The sequence below is a fragment of the Urocampus carinirostris genome, chromosome 11 (genome assembly GCF_059441175.1).
Source record: "Urocampus carinirostris isolate Australia breed hairy pipefish chromosome 11, RoL_Ucar_1.0, whole genome shotgun sequence".
Classification (NCBI taxonomy): Eukaryota; Metazoa; Chordata; class Actinopteri; order Syngnathiformes; family Syngnathidae; genus Urocampus; species Urocampus carinirostris.
In genome coordinates this window covers 10,788,460-10,810,266 of record NC_142359.1, presented here as the reverse complement: position 1 = coordinate 10,810,266, position 21,807 = coordinate 10,788,460, and the positions used below count along the sequence as shown (strand labels likewise).

At 42.0% G+C, this 21,807-nt stretch overlaps 1 protein-coding gene across 10 annotated transcripts in view; it reads right to left on the bottom strand.

Moving 5' to 3' along the window:
• The window catches only part of LOC148356381 (sodium/potassium/calcium exchanger 2-like), a 67,764-nt gene that overhangs the window by 32,923 nt on the left and 13,034 nt on the right, over positions 1-21,807 (bottom strand). For 5 of the 10 annotated variants that reach the window (XM_088348640.1, XM_088348645.1, XM_088348643.1 and 2 more), the window contains exons 3-4: positions 9,539-9,587; positions 3,594-3,702 (exon numbers count right to left, since the gene is read on the bottom strand). In XM_088348640.1, coding sequence (XP_088204766.1) covers positions 3,594-3,702; positions 9,539-9,587 — 158 coding nt within the window. The remainder of the gene's footprint in view (positions 1-3,593; positions 3,703-9,538; positions 9,588-21,807) is intronic. The other 5 variants (XM_088348644.1, XM_088348646.1, XM_088348650.1 and 2 more) reach the window with 2 other exon arrangements.

The following is a 21,807-nucleotide window of genomic DNA, read 5'->3' as shown; positions in this document are numbered from 1 at the left end:
GATATTTGGTACAGTAGCCTTTGTTTGCTGTTACAGAGGTCAAACGTTTCCTGTAGTCTTTCGCCAGGTTTGCACACACTGCAGGAAGGATCTTGGCCCACTCCTCCACACAAATCTTCTCTAGATCATTCAGGTTTCTGGGCTGTCGCCGAGAAACAAGGAGATTTTTTTTGGGGAAATTTTTGCAACTTTGTTGGAAATAATTTGTATATATTTTGAAGCACCCAGGCAGATTGCATTACAGTGTACTTACTCTTTTTTTTTTTTTTCCCTTAATTTTTCTGCTACGATGAATCGCTCAGGCAGATTGATGGATCTACCTTTTTGCATTTTTGAATATTTTCTGCTTTGTGAACTTTTTGGAATCGCCTAGGCACAATAGTGAATTTCCTTGTTTGATTTTTTTTTTTTCTGCTTTTTTTATCCGTTTTTTTTTTTGCTTTTATTGCTATTTTGAAATGGCTAGGCAGATGGATGGATTTCCTTTTTTGCAATATTTTACTATTTTGAATGGTCTAGGGCCCAAAAGAGGCCTCCGGCTCATTGGCGCTACCAGGTGGCTCTCTTAGACTTCTTCAAAAATGTTTGATAATGGAAAAAGATGCGGTTCCTGGAGCAGGATGGACATGACACAAACATTCTTAATGTTTGCCATTAGGTAAAGATGAACAGAATACAGTATGTATTTCATGATTACTCAATAATACCACCTGTGCCCGTTCATTTGGCGCCAGCCGCTGCGTGCTGTCTGACTGGCTCCCTGTCCCTATTTAAACCCAGTCCTGTCACTCCCCTGTGGTCAGTCTGTCCGCGAACCTCTGTTGTTACAAGGCAAGCCTTTTTGACCCTGACTCCCGTCTGTCTCGTTTTTGCAACCGTTTTTCCAACTGTCCGTTCCTGATCTCCCAGTTTTTGATCCCGACCACGTCTGCTCTCCTGTCCCGGCCTACGACCCGTTTCTCGACCTGTTTTTCCGCTCCTGACACCGCCATCTCCCGCTAAGGAAGATCCACTTCCGTATTTGGATCACGATCCGATTGCGAAGGCAACTTGCTTCCCGCGTCTAGCGAGCACCGGATCGCGGGCGCTGTCCTTCTTCTCTCTATCTCAATAAACATGTGAGAAACGTTACGCAATTGGGTCTACCCTTTGTGCTGGTCCTGACAATGTGTTGCCTTCCAATCAAATTATATACAGCCTTGAATTTTTTGGGGTGTGACAATTTTTTTGCATTTTTCACAATGTTGAATCAACTTGTCAGATTGATAGATCTCCTTTTTTTGCAATTTTCTTTTTAGAAAATTTTTAAACGCCTAGGTGGATCTCCTTTTTTGTGATTTCTTTTCATTGCTACTGTATTTTGAATCAGCTAGGCAGATTAAAGGCTCGATTTACGCCACAAACTGTGCTAGGAATGTTTAGCCTTTCAGTACAGTCCATTTACGTGCATTAAAAACAAATAACACCCCACGACGTGGTTTTTTTTGTTGCTATTTTGGACCGCCAACGCAGATTGATGGATCTACTTAGGGATGCACTGTCCAATTGATACATGTTAATGGGCACTTTAAAGCCCATCTCGGGGCGGGCAGCTAATCTCTACCCAGCTGATTCATTCCTAGCCTGGCTGGTCAAGTCGTTTGAGGAGAATCCCCTGGGACAAACATGTATTGGATTTTTTGACCTTGTCTGGGAGTGTTGCCGTTGAATTGTGGAATTTCCAATGTTATGGAGTGGCTACATTCAAGTTGAAACGATGCAAAACAAAAATGCAGAGGGATGGGCGATATGAGGAAAAAATAATGCAATTCATCATTGTATTAAAACAAACAGCATAACCAAACACAATTGAATTATATTAAGCAAAACAATCTCATCAATTTAGGTAATTCCACAAAAAAATTCTTATAATATTCGAGGCACATTTTATATTATTTGACAACGAGATGTTGCTGTATTGTGTAATGTAACCATAAACGAGTGCTAAGAAGCACAAGACTATAAACAGTGACCAAATCGCAGCATTTTTCCTCTCATTGTTATGCACAGCCTATCTCAAATGTTTTTAGAACAGCAAGATGGCAGACAATAATGCAAAACCCCTCTTGGTGAGGCTCATGTTAGGTAAAATAATAGCAAATTCCTCGACCTAAAAAATGCTTAATAATGTTAACTTTTTTTAATTAATGTTTTTTTTTTCACTAGGAGGCAACGAAAGAATGCAAACTACTATATTAGCTCAAGCTAGCTGTAAACACTGTCGGCAATGAGCTAACAGTTCATATTAACATCTAAAAACTAATGACTTAATGCTAACAAATTATGCTGACGGATAGATGATAACGCGGTATGCTAAGGGATTCATGCTAACGAGTCATGCTAACGGCTAAATGCTAACTGCTTCGTAGTAACAACATTGTTTTCCAATCATGCATTGCTGTTTGCATAATTGTGGTTGGTCCCTGACCATGATCACACAGGGAGGCCAATCATGTTTCTGTTCTTAGATTATCACACCTTTTGAGGTTGGTCTGGTTTTGCAACCTGGCAGAGTTTAATAAAAAAAGAGAGGGCTCAGAGAAGAGCTTTTGAAATGGGCGGTTCTTTTTGAAAGCCGAAAATTAATTTATGTCTTCTCTCCATCTTTTGAGTTTCAGTTAAACTATGATATTGTCAAAAGGCAAAGTGCAGATCATTTCCTGAAAAACAATGAGCTCACCTTTGAGGGACCTTTAGAACAGGTTGGATTTTACATTTGAGGGTTTTGAATGGTAATTTCCCGTTCTCCTCGAAAGCTCAAAATTCATTGATGTATTCTCTCCTTATTGTGTGTGTCTATTGAACTATATGATCATCAACTGCCAAAGTGACGACAATATCCTGGAAATGATGAGCTCACCTTCGGGGACCTTTTGAACAGGTTGGATATCTACATCTGGGGGGTTTTATGGTCACGTTCTCCCTAAAAGCTCAAAACTCAGAGGTGTTTTCTCCACTTATTTTGTGTGTCCATTAAACTATAAATGTATCAACAGGTAAAATGCAGAGTTGCATGGCACAGCAACTTAACCCTTGTTGTGCTGTGGGCTAAATGTTAGATGTCAGGAAGGGAAGAGAAATGAATGGTCGGTGAATTTGTGTGTTCTTGACTCTAGCCAGCTCCCACTAAGGGGATATGGCTCTGGTATATAAATAGATAGGTAGAAATGCAGCTAAACGATAAAAAACGATGAGCTCACCTTTGAGGACCTTTAGAATACTGTATGTTAGATTTTTAGATTTACAGGTTTTGTATGGTCCTGTCTTGTTCTCCTTGAAACTAACTGATATTTTCTCCACTTATTTCGGGCGTCTATTAACCTATACATTTATCAACAGTCTGAATGCAGGCAATTTCCTGGAAAACAATGAGCACACCTTTGAGAACCCTTAAAACAGTTGGATTTTTTAATCATGAGGGTCGGGTATGATCCAGTCCTGTTCTCCTTGAAAGCTCAAAATTGATCGATGTATTCTCTCCTTACTTCGTCTATTAAACTATGAATTCATAAACAGGCAAAGTGCAGACAATTTCCTGGAAACGATGAGCTCACCTTCGCTTAAAGGATCCAAGGTGTGAATCATGAGCTGGAAAATGCTGTTTCTCATCAAGCTGTTGTGCAGAGAGGCCGAGCTGCCCCCCCTTTGAAGCCGAGGTCTTGCCTGGTAGGAGACGTAGATGCAATTAGAACACAACAAACGGTAAGGCCATATCTGTAGCATCTGAACATACCCATCAAATATATTAGTCCAGCCAAAAGCGGAATGATTTGTAGTAACACCCAGGGTTGGGTAGGGTTACTTTAACTGGATTACTTTCAATTACTTTTGGATTACTCCAATACCAAATATGCTAATAAAAGACAAAAGAAACTAAATATGAATAAAATGATGACTCACAACACGTGGTAAGCTTTCTCTCCTGGCTTTAATCTCTTTGATCTCTGGCAAAACTAACAAAATGCGACAGAAAAAAAAATGAAAATAAATCCAAACAGCTTGCCAACATCATTTTTGCCATTCCATGTATTCCGATACTCCCTAAGCCTGCACAAAATTTAGTCATTTTATTCATATTTAGTTTTTTTTGTCTTATATTAGCATTGGAGTAATCCAAAAGTAATTCAAAGTAATCCAGTTAAAGTAACCCTACCCAACCCTGGTAATATCTCAGTACTTGGGTGACTCTGTATCTGAACAAATCCGGATAGTCAGTCAGGTAACAATGGCTGATAATTGATTGTAATCTAGTGTGTTTTATTGCCCTTTTTATCTTAAGTAGTGTAAAAGTTTGTGATAGAGGAAAACAGTGACGACAACAATCCATTTGAAGAAAGAAATAATTGCTAAATGAGAATGGTGAGAACAACCATCACGTTGAAGAAGGACAACGCTGCCAAATGGTAGCACTGTATTTGCCTTCTTCAATCATGCTACATCTTGGAATAGGATTTTTTTTAATCCCCTTCATCACAAAACCCGAAGATGAACCTGCGGAAATGATAATAAAATGGACATGTTACTTTCAATATGAAGCCCCAGAGTTGCATTTTGAGTTCAGTCCGAAATGGTTCTTCGCCTGAGAGAATGGTGGCCAAAAAAACCAACAGTTGATGTTATGCAATATTACCAATTCAGGGCTTCCCAATCAGTCTAAACGTACCAGATTTCCATGAGTCTAGGTTAGGATTTTTATACATTAATTGTCCATAGGAGTATTGTCCTGCTTCAGATGGCCTAGTCCCCTACGGGGAGGAGTCTTGCTCAAGGCGCTCAACCTTTGCTTGAGGAGAGCAGTTTTGTATTTAGTGAACAGAGATATGAGTTGTTTTTTTGTCTTGATGTGGCCATCTAACTTTTTACTGGCATTCAGGAATGTGCCTGTTTACACCTCTTATTTTCAAGTGTGTCCCATTGAAGTATTAGATACCCAACCCCGTGTCACTGTTGCGATGGCGCCCAATTGGCCCCACCCGTGTGGCGCCAGCTGCGGCTCGTTGACAGATTGGCTTCCCTTCTATTTAAGGGGCCGGTCAAACAGCCGTTTGCGGCTGAATCACGGCTAAAATTTTGCGTTTTTTTTTTTTGCCCGTGGTTGCCCGCGATGGAAAATGCGCAAAATTGGCCAACCCGCTGTTCATCGGTGGTATGCCCGCAAAACAGACGCCGGCGACTGTTCCGCTTCCTCATCGCGTCATTTCTGAGTCATTTTCTTGTGTGGACCACGGGTATAAAAGCTCCCGAGCCGGTGTTGTGCCCAAATCCGACTCCTACGCAACAGGCACACCCCCCCCACCCCCTCGCGTGAACGCGCATTCTGCTGCGATCGCTTTTGACTTTTTCATCCGCGTTAACAAACGCGTTTTGTAGAATACGATCGCACTTTATTGTTTAAATAAACGCGTTATATAGACTAGGATCTCCCAATTGTTATAATTAGCTCGCTTTATTGTTTTAATAAGCGTTTTATATAGAATACGATCGCTTTTGTTGGAAGCGCAGCAGAATGCGCGTTCACGCGAGGGGGGGAGGATTTACCGTTCGATTACGTTCACAACAAAAACAGAGACGGAATGGTTTAAGTTGTATTACATTCACAACAAATGCAAGACGAAGTGGTTTTGGTTATATGTTCGCCATCACATTCCCTAAAAGTGAGATAAAACGAGGTAAAAGTGGTTGTAGTAGCGAGGGGATGCAAATCTCGGCAGGGATGCATTTCTCGGATAACACCGGGCTGTAGAAATCATAACCGCTCAAGACACAGTCCCGTGAAGATCAAGATTTCAAGCTATGGCATCATTTTTATTTTATTATCTTGAAAAGAAATGTCAAGAAATAAAAATGGATTAAGACGAGGTCACTACGCTGACGGGGATCCATGTTCACCCCCTTGATGTCTCGAGCACAACTGACGTGTGTTCGGCAAATCGCGCTGTATATACGCGGAGAAAGGCGTTTGACTGTCACACGCGTAACACGCTAATTTCACGTAATAACACCGGGATACAGGCGCAGAACATGCTATTACCATGCTCCACCCACGATTACCCGCTGAAATTTCCCTTCCTACCCATGTGTAACCACGCCCTGGCCGCGGCCAGAGCACGTCGTTCCGCGTCATTTCCGCGTCATTACCTCGTGTTGACCACGTGTGCGGCACGCGGTTTAACACGTGCTCAAACTTTTGAGCAGCTCAAAAGTTTTGCGCGCGGCCAACCTCGTGTGAATTTCCGACCGCGAGTAAAGCACTGCTGTATCTCGTCTATATGGCGGTCTCAAAACGTCCAACAGCGCCCAACAGCATCTGCTTCATGGCCAGAAATTTCTGGCCGTGGTTCAGGCTCGATACGCTCGTGAAAGGCTATGTACCCGCGCTCTGAAGAATTGGGCAGCGCAAAACTTTTTCGCGCTGCCACCTGCGTGCGAATTTCCGACCTCGTGTTAAGCACTGCTGTATCTCGTCTGAATGGCGATCTCTATGCGTCCAATAGCGTCCGCCTCAAAGGCAGAAATTTCTGGCCGTGATTCAGCCGCAAATGTCTGTGTGACCGGCCCCTAAGCTCAGTGCTCTCACTCAACCTTTGTCAGTCCGTCAACGATACTCTGCGCCTTTCCTGCTGGTTTTCCGTCTATTTTGTCCTGTTCAATATCGATCTTCAGTTTCGTTCCCGTCTAGTCTATCCTGTTTAATTTCAATATCCAGTTTTGATATCAATCCTGTCTGTCCCTCCCTGTCCGGTATCGACCCCATCTGTCCGATATCTGCTTATGCAATTGGAATCAATCTCGTCAGCTTCTGGCTTCCTGTCATTCCACGCCAGACTGCCACCTTACGTCTTCCGCCCAACAATTGCTGAATCACTGGCGTTTGGGTTAACGTGCATGACTGCCCCATTTCCCGTGAAATGAAAGCTTGTGTGAGAAACGCCACGCATTTGGGTTCTCCTCCTGTTCCGGTTCATGACACCCCCGTGTCAGTGTCTGAATAATGAAGGGGAGGTGATTCAGGAATTAAGCTGATCACATCTCCTTGTGAGCTGAAATAGTGTCACAAGCCAGAAACGGAGACAGGACCCAGTAGCCTTCGTTTACTAAGTTTTATTGACAACGAGGGAGAGCAGTGCTTGCTCCCACGATCCGATGATCGATGGACACGGGTAGCAGATGGCTGGAACACAGAAGTGGCACTTCCGTGTCGAGCGAGGATAATCGTACTCCGCGGGGATACTGATCAATAGCCGGGACGGGGCAAAGCAGGTCGGAGGTCGGGATGGCAGATCAGGGCAGACACGGGTACAGAAACAGGTCGGCAACAGGTATCAGGCAGGAGAAAACAGGGCAGGAAAATGTCGGAAGGTATGAGCTTGCCTAGCTGAGAGCATAGGTTCGCAAACGGTCTGACGGCTTCCTCTTGAAAGCCGGGGGTTTAAAAGGAGTCTCTGAACCAACCAGCTCTCAGGGCTGTTGGCGCCAATTGGGCACTCACAGGTGCCCTGAAAAAGCAATCATGACAAATTAATGTTCCTTGTCTCTTGTTGAGTGTTTCATTCAAAGAAATTAGATAATAGAACTGACTGTTGGTCAAAGCCAATGACGGCTAAAAACGTGCAAATTGAGCTCAGAGCTGGAGTTCAGACAATTTGGAATGAGAAAATGTTGCAATTAGACTGTTAATTTCAAAGTAATAGTCGATTCCGCCCAGCTCGCTTACTGTAGTCGTCCATGGTTGCTGCAAGAAGACTCATAGTCAAAGTGTCAGCCGGAAGGGTCGGTGAAACTCTAATAGGCCACACCCCAGTGGTTCAGGCTTATGAAAATGAAAATTTGGGAGTTTAATTTACCGGTATGTGATCTTCTTCCACTGCGGTGGCATTCAGGAATGTGCTTGTTTACACCCCTTGAAGTGTCATATACAGTTCAGTTCAGGGAACTCAATTTGGCTTTGGAGACAGATTTTCTGTTCTCAGGCGGGTCAATAAAAGAATGTCAACTCCAAATTTTTGGCTTTATTTTTCAGTATGCTTTATTTTAAGGCATGGTCACACAGCCTTTCACGGGCGTATCGAGGCTGAATCACGGCCAGAAATTTCTGCCCGTCAAGCAGACGCTCTTGGACGCTTTGAGATCGCGATACAGACGACATACAGCAGTGCTTTACACGGGGTAAGAAATTCATACGCGGTTGGCCGCGCGAAAAAGTTTTGCGCTGCTCAAAACTTTAGACCACGGGTAACCGCGGGCGGTAGACGTGGTACACACGAGGTAAAGACGCGGTACGAAGGTGCTAGGACTTACACGCGGGTAGGACGCAAAATTTTAGCGGGTAATCGCGGGTGGAGCATGGTCATAGCACATTTGTTCTGCGCCTGTATCGCGGTGTTATCACGTGCATTAGTGTGTGTAACGCGTGTAAGCACGGTCAGACGAGATGCAGCCGCGGTTACCCGCGATAAGGACGCAGAACAGTCGCCAGTGTCTGTTTCGCGGGCATACCACGGGTAAACAGCGGGTTTAGCCAATTTTGCACATTTTCCACCGCGTCTGGCCGTGATTCAGCTGCGATACGCCCGTGAAAGGCTGTGTGACCATGCCTTTAGCCTGCATTAGTAACCTACCCTACATATTTTAATCAAGGATGACAAGGGATCACATTTATTCTCAAACAATGGGAAAAAAGATTTTCTGATTTGGAATCAGGTGTGTTAACTGGTTCATTTTAACAGTGGAATGAATGCAGTTTTATACATGAACCAACTCACCACGCTAAACAAACTCAACACTGTTCCCTAGCAGCCAGGTAGAGCATCTGGTTCTGATCTGCCTCGCGTCAGAACAAAAAGTCTGGATCCGGAGCCAAATTCCGTTTAACATTCGTGTTTAACAGTAAGGCAAGTTACATTCAAGACTTTTAAAGACTTTTTGAAATCAAAATAAAGACCAAGTCGGCAAAAAAAACAAAAAACAATTTAAACAGACACACCTCATGTATTAGAGGCAATTTTAAACAAATGTTTATTTAATTTTTTTTTTAATTCACAATTTTTTTCCAGTTGAATTTTCCATTGGAGAAACATAGCACTCTCCAGAGTTTTAGACAATGATAAATAAAAAAGTTGTACTGTACATCATGGATCCTCAATCAAAACTGGCAGATGGTTACCAATTCCAAAGAATTCTTCTGAAGAATTTTTATCACGATGCATGAAAAATGACTTTTTTTTACCAAATTTATTTAGTTTAAGCAAATATAAATCTAATTAATGAGTTCAAATTTTCAAGGCTTTCAAAATTAGGATTTAAGACATTTTAATGACAATTAAGGCCTTGGTTGTAAAAGAATGAATTCAAGGACTTTTAATACTTTTCAAGGATCCGCAGGAACCCTGACTTTTTTTTTCACTACCAAAAGATCCGACTACTAGGGAGTACTCAACAAAGTCATGGTATGATGGGAGACAATAAACAGCGACACCAAAAAAAGAGACAGGACACCTACCGACAGCTTGCCGTCATCCTCGGGCGCCCCCGGACTTGCCTTCTCATCCAACATAGAGAAAGGGGACGCGAAGAGAAGGAGAGAGAAAAGAACAAGACAAAGATGTGAAGCATGCCTCACGCGACGATACGCAGACGTTAGGGAGATGAGGACGATGAGGACGACAAAACAGGTCAGAGGAGAAAGCCTGAACCGATGACCTAGCGTCTAGATACGATAGAGATGTCGCAATGTCGCTTGATCGAAGCCATCGTAGATATCGGAAATTACGTGATTGCTGGTTTTGACTGTCAATATATGTTTTGCTTAAAGCAGTTGTCAGTAACAAGCGGCTCTGATGCATGCAGCTTTTAAGCTTTCAATACTGGCTCCCTGGCACTTTTTCAAAAATGTTTGATAAAGGAAAATGAGAAGGTTTCTATAGGACAAAAATGACATAAATTCTTACCATATACATATAGAGAGATAGAGAGATAGAGAGATAGATGGATAGAGAGAGAGAGGTAAGAACGGGCCTAAATAATCCAGCCCGACCCAGCCCGTGGGTATAAAGGCCCAAACCAGCCTGAACCCGACCGATTAACTTGATTTGAGGGACCTGGCCCGAAGTATAAGCAGTATGTGTTGCCTTCCATATAAGATTTATATAAAACTTTTATTTTTTTGTAGCTCCAAACATGTTGTTGATTTTTTGGTCCAATACAGCTCAACATTTTGGTTTGCCAACCACTAGCTTAAAGTGACAGTAAGATTTGATCACTAAATTGTGCTTTATTTGGTGGTACAACCAAACACAAGTATTAGCACAAGGAAGAATACAGGCTATGGAGACTCAATGTGACCAAACAAAACAATTTTTTGCCCATACTTTTGAAAGGTTTGGTGTTTTTCAGGTACCATTAGTAAGGTGGTTGTCAATTACGTCAGCTGCCTCTAAGTGAAACTCCATCCATCCATCCATTATCTCCACCGCTTATCCTCAGTAGGGTCGCAGGGGTGCTGGAGCAGGGGTCACCCTGAACTGGTTGCCAGACAGTCGCAAGCCACACAGAAATAGACAACTCACTCGCTCATTCAAATCTAGGGACAATTTCGACCGGCCAATTAACCTGATATGCATGTTTTTGGAATGTGGGAGGAAACCGGAGTGCCCGGAGTAAACCCACGCAAGCACGGGGAGAACATGCAAACTCCACACAGGAAGGTTCTATCTCATGACCTCAGAACTATGCCACACATGCGCTAACCACTGTGCCGCCGTGCTGCTAAGTGAGACTCGTTATGTAAAATTAATGAAAATTTCTTGACCTATGAGATTTTATGATCGTTCATGTATTTACAAATAGAAACTGCATGCGTCTGACAGTAAGAGTTAAAACAAGCAGAAGGAAAAAAACTAACGCTAAGAGGAAAAAAGGAAAAATAGATGGAAAAAAGGGGGTATGAGGAAAAGTGTGTGGGGGGAAGAAGTAGGAACAAATAAGAAGAGGGGAAGAGTAAAATGAAAAAAAAGAAAAAAGGGGGTAAAGAGGAAAAAGAAAAAAAAGAACCACAGAAAAAGGAAGTAAAACAAGATTGAAAAAGGGGAACAGAATATGGAAAGAATAATCGTAAAAAGGAAAATGGAGAAAAAAACAGGTAATGTTGGCAAAAGAGAAAGGGGGAAAGAGGAAAAGGAGAAATATGTGGTAAAAAAAAGAAAATGAAAGTAAGGTAAAAAAAAGAAGGTGGGAGAAATAAAATTTGGAAGAAAAAGATATAATGGGGGGGGGGAGGGTGTCGTGGGGGCAACAAACCAATAGCAATATCAGAGCTGCTTTTGAATCCCTAAGATACATTGTGGTAATTTTTACATCACAACAATGAAATGAACGTCCACAGAAAAGATTGTTTTCTTGCTCCGAGAACACAAAAATACAAAAAATATTGTGGCGCAGGGAAAAAAAAAACCTTTCCATGTGTGAATCGTCCCTCCCAATTCTCCCCGCTACCACGTTTGGAGTATGGAGGCTTTGTTTTGTGGCCTACACGCCGGCTTTGTACAGAGTGTGGAGGCGTGTGGTGTGAAGAACTACTGTGCGCCGTCCAACAACCCAACTAAAAGTAAAGTCGCATTTGCAAAAATCTCCTATCAATACGACTTCAAACAAATATAAAAATCTGAGAACTACATCATTTGTTGTTGTTCCCCATTTCAGTTTTCCTTATTTTACCAATGTGGTGTGGTTAAGACAGCACTTTTGATACATTTACCTTTTCTTCAACCTGAAAATGCACCTTCACACTGAGTACTTAGCTAACACCGCTTCTTTAGAGCACCTTTTCTCAACTGGTGGGTCAGGACACAAACGTGGGTCACAGATCCATTTCCTGTGGGTCGTTGGCCTTTGCCTTACCAAAATGATGCTAAGAAGATGGAAAAAAAAATTAGGGTCATTATCAATCCTTAACAGACGATGGCAATAATGCCCTGCTCGATCTCTTCTTCCTGTTCAGTCAATCGGGACCGTCCTAATTGTGTGTGACATTTCATTCTATTGTGACTGTGTTGGTTTTATTTCCATTTTTCAAAATGATGGATCCTAGAACATTAGCAATAAGGGTAGGGAAGAGTGGAAAACAGTGACAAAAACGATCAAGTGGAAGAAGGAAATGATTGCAAAATACAAAAATGATGTACGTGTGTCTGCCATTGACGCTCTACTGGAAGGTACAATAAATGGTTTGAAAATTGTACATTTTAGCTATTGGCCATGATGATAATCTTTATTATCTACATAATCAAATAATTATCGATGTTCAGGTATACATTTTATAAATATTTTTGTTACAACTTTTTTGGGGATGGCCGGATGTGATTCAGGACTTTAAATCCTGAAACCTTAAATCCCATTTTATAAGGATATAAGGGTGCTCAATTGTCAGTGTGTGGATGAGATAGATAGATAGATAGATAGATAGATAGATAGATAGATAGATAGATAGATAGATAGATAGATAGATAGATAGATAGATAGATAGATAGATAGATAGATAGATAGATAGATAGATAGATAGATAGATAGATAGATAGATAGATAGATAGATAGATAGATAGATACTTTAATTATCCCCGTAGGGTAATTCACACTTCCAGATTGCAGAAGTGCTAGAAGGATTGACAAAATCGTAAGAGAACACAAACAATGGCTAGACTTTTCACAAATTTGAAGTGCTGTTTTGAAAGCTTGTTAGCATGTCTGCTCTCAAGAGCTTGTCCTCGAGTGTGTACATGCTCCAGAAAACCCAGAATAGGTGTTCAGAACAGAGACTTGACTTTTTATGTCTTTGCAATCTCATTCCATATATTTTTTAAGAAAAATGACATCTCTTTAGAGTGCTCCATTGTCTGTCCTGCGTGTATGCGTACACAGAACGTGTAAGTGCAAGAGGGTTCACCAAAATAAGTAGAGGGTGCAAACAAGGGCTAAACTTTTCACGAATTTGAAGTTGTGTTTTGAGACCTTGTTAGTATTGCAGCTTAGCGCCTTGTCGTTAGCCCAGAGGATGTGCACCATAAAGCAAAGACAGAATAAGAGTTGAAGAACAGAGACTTGACTTTTCATGTATTTGAAGCATGATTCATGTATGATACCTATTTCGAGTGCCCCATTTTAAACCCTGAGTGTGTGCGTAACACAGAAGGTGTAAGTGCAAGAGGGTCTAACAAAATAAGGACAGAACGCAAACAATGGCTAGGCTTTTCTTCACAGACATGTTGTTATTTTGACAGTTAGCTAGTATAGCAGTATTAAAGCACATCGTTGTTAGACACTAGAATAGAATAGAATATACCTTTATTGTCATTGTTACAAATTGGGTTAACATATTGTGACAACGGAATTGGGCTAGTATATGCATGTCCTTGGAATGACCTAATAAGTGTTAAACAATGACTTGACTTTTAACTTACTTAACGCTTCATTGAATTGAATTAGTCTTTCATATCATTGATATCAACGTTGTGTAACATTGTATAAAAGACATGGCAGCCTAGTGTGAACATGTAAAAAATATATGAAATAGAACAATAAGATAAAAGACTGTCAGGATAAAGAGGCAAAAATATTTACAAAGTATTGCTTAGAGGTTGGCCCAAATTTCAATAATATTGCAAGGAGAATAGTGCCTCTTAAACGTTGTGCAATGAAAAGTATTGCAATAATATTTAGCAGCTATAAAAAAATAGTCAAATAAGTGTCAATATATATATTTTTACATTATTGTATGCTTGTTTAGGGTGGTGATGGCCCTGGGGTAGAAACTGTCTCTGAGCATACTGTTGTGTATGATACCTCTTTAGGGTGCCCCATTGTATGTATGTATTGTATCTATCAATAAATAAATAGAAAGAAGGTGGGCAGCGCCCGCGATCCGGTGCTCGCTGGACGCGGGAATCAAGCCACTCACAAAAACGGATCGTGATCCAAATAGTGGATCTTCCGGAGCGGGGGATGGCGGTGTCAAGGACGGAAAAAACAGATCGATAGCCGGGACAGAGAGCAAAAACGTGGTCGGGATCAAAAAGGGGTCGTAAGCCGGGACGAGAGAGCAAACGTGGTCGGGATCAAAAACGGGTCGGAGCACAAACTTGTTTTATTTCTAAGGTTTTTTAACATGACTGATCTTGAGAGATTGTCGTTCACCCCGGGTGCGTGCGAGTCTTAGAAAAGGCCAAAAAGTGTTGAAGAACAGAGAGTTTCAAGCCTTACTCCATATGTTTGTTTACACCTCTATAGAGTGCCTCGTTGTCAACATTGAACGCATGATAAGGAACGAGCGGTGCCGAATCGAGATGACACACCTGGGACACTCATTAAAGCAACGTTAAATGTTATGACTAATGATAATCACACCAAGGATTAGTAAGCATGTGCGTGCTTCGCTAATGCTTCGTCCGCCGCAAGTTACGTAACGTCACATCATGAAGCTTCTTGGAAGCAGCTCAACTGGCGAAACGGAAGGGCAGAGGGGATGACGAGACGGGCAGAATATTCCCGCGCATCTCCGTGCACGTGGCGCAACGTTACGGGGAATTATCGCTGAGGAAAGTGTCACACGCATGAGCACTTCCACTACATCGTCACAAATTGCCAGCAGATTAAATGGGATTTTCCATCGGGCTCTCTGAACCGCAGCAGGGGATTGGTGGCATTTATACCCGTGGTTCTAACCTTATGTTGCCCCCGATTCCCAACGATTCACTACCATGCTCCTGCATGGAAATGTGGAGGAAAGCTAGCTTGATGCCATTAGCGTGGGAAATATGGCGATCCATGACAATGGTTGCAGAACCCCTACCTGTCCCACGTACACCTGACACGGTTTTTGATTCCAAGTTGGGTAGGTTACATATGTACCGATCATGCAACCATCAGATAGTGATTACGTACATATTATGCACATTACTGTTTTATGCTTACACTACCGCCTTCCTCCCCTTAAAATGCCTAACCTTAAAAATGCCTACAGATTTAAACTCATTAAATTCTAGACATTGTTCTCAAATTGGAAAAGCCAATTTTTGCTCTTTTTGAAGGCCTACGTAAAATTTTGTTATGTAGCTATGTGGGATATATACATAGTCAAGTCAAGTCATGTTAATTTGTAACACCCTTAATCACAAGTAGTCTTAAAGGGCTGCACAGACCACAAATTATTGCAAACTATAGACTATTATTACACCATCCCCTGATCTGAAACCTACAAGAGGGCAAGGAAAAACTCAAAAACCTCAACATGAAGAAAATGAAGATACCTTGAGAAGGGACGGAACATGAGGTAATCCCCTTCAAGGATGACCAGGCTGCAACAGATGTTGCAATAACAAATAATACACGGATATTGTCAACATAAAGTATAGGTTATTCATATGCTATAGAATAGAAGTGTGTTTTAAGCCCAGATTTAAACAGTTCCACTGAGGTTGCAGAATGAATCTCAGTGGGCAGAGCATAGGACATATTAAAATAAAGCTCTAATATTGCAGCTTTCATTTGGAAAAAAAATGTTTCTAGCTTCTATTATTGTTTAGGGAGAAACAGCTGAACAAGTTTCTTGAAAATACTCATTTTCAAGAAAACTTCTGAGAAAAACAGCTTTTTGTGAAAGGCTGCATTTCAAGCAAAACCTCCACTTCAGTGCTTATCTTTGCATTTGTCATACCTCCAATATCTAAACAACGCATCTCATAAACACAAGGGCACTTTGCTAGTAAAATAAAATGGTATTGAACTGAACTGATGCATGAACTATGGATCAACGATTAGACTCTCATCCGGAATAAAAATAAAATACATCAGATCCAGCCTGTTCACCCAACTGGAGCACTGAATTGAGAAATAGTAAGTGCTACTTGTTGGGGCAATCACACAGACTTGAGCTGTGACCAAAAACACATCAAATGGCTCTTGTAGAGGTCTTCTAGCATGGAAACACAACAGGCCTAGGCTCCCTTCCAGCTATCGAACACATCGAACAGACCACGGTTAAATACTGAGGTATCATGTGGTTTCATGAGAGGGAGCAAACCCCTACCCCAAAAAAGCTGGCCTGGAGAAGGATAGTCCAAGACACACCAGTGGTGCCCCTATGACCCTGACTGTTAGGGATTTTGGGAGCCTTTATCATTGTACATTAAATGTACATAAAAGAGGTACTGCAGTGTGCGGTGCAGGACCACCAGGTTCCGCAGTAGTCTAGTCCCCCTGGCCATTAGACTGTTAAATGGTCAATCTAACATATAGTTAACCTAAATCTAAATGGCTGCTAATCTGACTTTTTGCACTACTGGCAGTTCTTTATAACTTGCCACTCCTTGCACATTTGCTCTCTGCACTATTGTACTTACAGCGTTATTGTTACAGTGTTAAGGTTACTGTTTACCTGACTTGTTAACATGAATGCCCATTTTGCACATCTGGTTAGCTACTCCTCTTGCACTATCGGCACTATGGTAAAATACTATACGTAGCCATAATACAATACAACTTTTACTTATATTTGTACATTCGAGGAAACTGTGCGGGTCAGATGTATCGACATCTCGTTCTGTATACACGTGTACTAGAATGACAATACGTAAAGTAGATCTGAATCTGAATCTGAATCTGAATCATTTTCTTATCCCATGTTTGGCTTTTAAGCTATTTAGAGAACTGTGATAGTGAGGAGGATTTTTATTTTTTCCGAACACGGTAAAGAACAAATTTATAACATCGTGGCAATCAGTATTTTTGTACCAATAGCTTTGTTAATGCGACTCGTGGAAATCTTTCAGTAGGCAACAACGTCCAACGAAGCATGAGAGAACACCCTTCGAGATTTGTCCGTGTGCATCTTTTCTTTCCGTTTCGCCTGGAGATGATAATAACCGTCTTTAGGAGGGCGTGATAAGGGTGAGGGACGGTGGGGGGCAGGGGGGTGGAGGTCGTCTAGGGGGGGGTATTAAATTCACACAAATCAAGAAGCCGCCCACTTGCTAATTAGTAACCCCTTCATTTTTTTCCCTTAACAAGCAGAACTAATTACAGAAGCTGCCAGTGAGGCTGATTTCCCACAAGGCAATGCTCAGCAGCTAAAACTGCCTTCCTATTGCACACCTACCAACCAATCCGGCAACTAGAGGACAGGAAATAAAAAACTGCAAAAGGAGGTTGAAAAAAATACTCACTGATTGGGCAACGTTCAACAAATTTGCATTCCAAACGACAAGCCCCGCCTGTTGTGTGACATTCCGAGCTGTCAATCAAGGGGAGCCTCGTTTGGTGGGGGATATGCGAAATGCCGAGGGGTCCCGGGTGTTATTTCACGCACTGGTAAGATAAAGATCTCGTTGCCCTTCACATGATGCGTTTACGGTGCAGTTATCTAATTCGACCGGCGCGTTCAGAAATAGCCCAGGATCGATAAAGCTTTCAGTTTCTTGCTTCGCCATCAGACTCTCCTCCGGAATATAAATAAAATACATCAAATCCTGTAAAGAGAGAGTACCGTCTCAGGTTTTTAATATTCCTTTTTGGGAGACTTTAACCTTAATTTGACTTTCAAACGCTCTATTTTTAAATGGCGTCACGTTACAATCCACTACTACAGCTCAATGTTTTCCTCACACAACAGTCCTAAAGCAGGGGTTTCAAACTTGTGGCCCCTGATGATAGTTTAAGGCCCCGCCTTTCGATGGAAGTTCAGTGCAGCATGCACGGATTATGGATTCATTTATGACTGATTGATCGATTTATTTTCATAGAAATATAATTTGTCATTGAAACATCCATCCATCCATTATCTGCACCGCTTATCGTCAGTAGGGTCCCTGGGGTGCTGGAGCCCATCCCAGCTATCTTCGGGCAGTGGGCAGGGGACACCCTAAACTGGTTGCCAGCCAATCGCAGGGCACACAGGGACATACAATTTGCTTGCTCATTCACACCTAGGGACAATTTAGAGGAAACCCACGCAAGCACGGGGAGAACATGCAAACTCCACACAGGAGGTTCGATCTCATGACTTCAGAACTGTGCCGCACAAGCGCTAACCACTGCGCCGCCATGCTGCCCCATCATCGAAACATAAAAATGAAAAAACAAGTGCCATCCCGAAGTATCGGCGTAACCAGGCAGTTTTTTGGGGTGCTCAAGCACTGCCTTTAAATGGTTCAGTCCATTTCATTCCGAGCACCGCTCTCGCACTCTTCCCCGCTCTTCTTTCACTCGGCTAGTGTCACTTGCAGCATAGCGGCAGAATCTGTGGACACTCCAGTATATTACAGTGACACTCTTGAACAATGTTGAATTATCCTAAATCACTAAGTGAAATGAAAACATTTTCTTACCAGCCAGACACTCTGGGTGCTCAGCACCCCCAAAACTCTGAACTTATAATCGCCCCTATCTTGAGGTACAACATAATATAAAATAAAATACTACATTAAATATTATTGCGTATTTTAATTTTACAATCTTATTTTGTTTTGAAAATGTTTAAAAACATATTTGAAAACTGAACATTTTTTATGAGAGCTTTTGTTGAGGAAAGGTCCGATTTGACTGAACCTTGCCCAGACCCTAGTTTGAGCTGCCCCATGTAATTTGAGTTTGAGACCCCTGCCCTAAAGGACACTTGTCTCCCTCACGACTTTGTACTTCGTATTTCATGGCATCAGTGAATTACGTGGTGAAAAATATTCCTTAATCCTTTATCCGGCAGAGTGACTCCATTTTGGGATTGACAGCTCTGTCCACCAGAAAGTTAACTGCACTCCTGCAGACGCGATTCATTATCCCTGATCACATATTGCTGTGAGCAGGTACTGGCAGAGCGCACTTTTGTTGGGCCTGGTGGGTATTTTTTGCCGTATTGCCTCATAAAATGAACTGCACTCATACAGCCGTGATCCATTGTTCACAATTGCTGCAAATGGGCACCTGCAGAAGGCACTTTTGTTAGAAGGCTTGCCGTTTTGGCTTGCTTAAAATGAACTGCACTGCTTTGGTTGTGATCCATTATTCCCCATCAAACGTTGCTGAGAGATGTGCCAACAAAGTGTAATCTTTCGGTTTGAGCCGCTGAAGTGTACTAGTGTACTAAACTGAACTGCAGTGTCCCTAGTCAACTGTTACTGAGATTTAGGTCCAAAAGAGCTTATCTGTGCCATGTGTGGTGGATCTATTTTTCCTTTCTTTCTGCCCAAAATAAACAGCAACCGTGTGGCCGCGTTTCATTATACTTGGTTGACTATTTCTGGGAGGTGCGGGCAGTAGAGCCCATGTTAAATTTGGAGGGTGGGGGTAGGTTGCATATTACGGGGGATTCTGGTCCTAATTAATTGCAATAAACGAGGGATTACAGTAATAAAAACTGACGCTGTCCGTGGTGCTTAAGAAGAAAAAAACTCTTGCTGACGGATTCACAATGAGATACACTTTCAATTTCTTTTAATTCAAGCGCCCCTCAGGTAAGGCGAGCTCCGAGCGGACCCGGGGCATTATTCAACAGGAATTCAGAAGTGGGCCGCACAATGGCCGCTCGCACAGCGATAATTTGTTTTTCAAATGTCGTGCGGCGATGTTTAACTCCTTTTGGATGCACTACAAAATGCTAATGCACTGGAGATAACACAGTAAGCACCTGGGATGCAAATGAAAGAGCTGCTCGGTGGTTTTTTTTTTTTTTTATGAGGAAATGAATACCACGCCAAACAACGACGGCACGGGGCTATTGATGGCCCATATCCAGTCGTGCTGCAGCTGCATTAGATGATAAAACTTGAACGCTTTTATTGTTTTGAGATCAAACTCAAATAGGATTTCTATTTTAGACACAGAGCTTGGATATAGGGCAGAGAAAAAATGAAAGGCATTGTTTGTGTATGACATTTTCCAGTGGAAAGCTTTTTGAATATGGATAGGAAAATGTATACAGTGATACTTCGGTACTGGAACTGCTTACCGGAACAAATTGGAATTTGATTTAAAAATTCAAATCATATAATTTTTGCTCCGCTATTCGAACAAAAAATCGGAACTCAAAGATCCCTGAACAAAGTAGAAAGTGTGGCCGAGTAAGATGAGCAGCCATCTTGCCTTGTCAATCTAACTTATATCAGCGTTTACACAAAATCACAAGCAGGAGTGTGACAAAATGAAAAAGAAAAACGTTATAAAAATGAAACATCTTGGCCAAGCTTCCTGGTGCCTCGGACACTTTAAGAAGAGATAAAGAGGAAACACGACCAAATAGTCCTACTACTCCTATAGAAAATCAAAATACTGTACAGTGAAACCTCTGTCATGATTACCTGTTCCCGCTCCTTTGGCGCCAACTGCCCCGGACTCTGATTGGCTCCCTGTCCCTATTCAAACCCACTCGTTTCTGTCCCCACTTGTCAGTCCGTCTGCGAACCTCAGTTAACACTAGGCAAGCCTTTTTCGACCCTGAGTCCCACCTGTTTTTTGCTCCTGTCTGTCCCCCAGCTTCGACGCATTTTTGATCCTGACCATGGCTAATCTCCCGTCCGGGCTTTCGACCTTTTTTCATCCCCAACCACATCTACTCTCCTTTCCTGGCTTACAACTCGCTTTAGACCCCAACCACATTTTGTGCTCTCCTGTCCCGGCTACTGACCTGTTTTTACGTTCCCGACACAGCCATCGCTCGCCAGGAAAGATTCACTTCCGGGTTCAGAGCGACCTGCTTACCGCGTCCAGCAATCACCGGATCGTGGACACAACCTTATTTCTTTCTTCCAATAAAACTTGTGAGAAATGCAACGTAAGTGGGTCCCGTCTCCGTTCTGGTCTTGACAACCTCGCTACTTGAATGACTCTGTATTCGAACAAATCGATGTTTGAAACCACAAATTTGAATAATTTGCTTTGGTATTCGAAATGTAAATCTAAACTTCAACGCAGCAGAACATAGCGGTGGCTAAGTGAAACAAGCGGCTATCCTGGCTAGCAGTTGGCTAGTATAATTTGGAGATTGTCGGCCTGAGAAAATGTTGAGAGTTTATTGTGATGTCAAGACAAAAGGAAGGAAAATAGTAAGAACCACCTTTGGCTGGAGAAGGAAATTATTGAGGAAGAAACAGTGTTGAAAAGATAAACAGTGCATCCGGAAAGTATTCACAGCGCTTCACTTTTTCCACATTTTGTTATGTTACAGCCTCATTCCAAATTGTATTAATTTAATCTCTTATCTCAAAATTCTACACAAAATACTCCATTATGACAATGTGAAAAAGTTTTTGTTTTTTTTTACTTTTTTTGAATTTATTAAAAATAGAAAACGAAGAAATCACATTTACATAAGTATTCAAGGCCTTTGCTTAATACTTTGTTGATCCACCTTTGGCAGCAAATACAGCCTCAAGTCTTTTTGAATATGATCCCACAAGTTTAGCACACCTATCTTTAGGCAGTTTTGCCCATTCTTCTTTGCAATAAGTCCCAAGCTCAATCATGTTGGATGGGAGACGTTTGTGCACAGCCATTTTCAGATCTCTCCAGAGATGTTCGATCGGATTCAAGTCTGGACTCTAGCTGGGCCACTCCAGGACATTCATGGAGTGGTTCTGAAGCCAATCTTTTGAGATCTTGGCTGTGTGCTTTGGGACGTTGTCCTGTTGAAAAATGAACCTTCGCCCCAGCCTGAGGTCAAGAGCACTCTGGAGCAGGTTTTCATCCAGGATATCTCTATATATTGCTGCATTCATTTTTCCTTCTATCCTG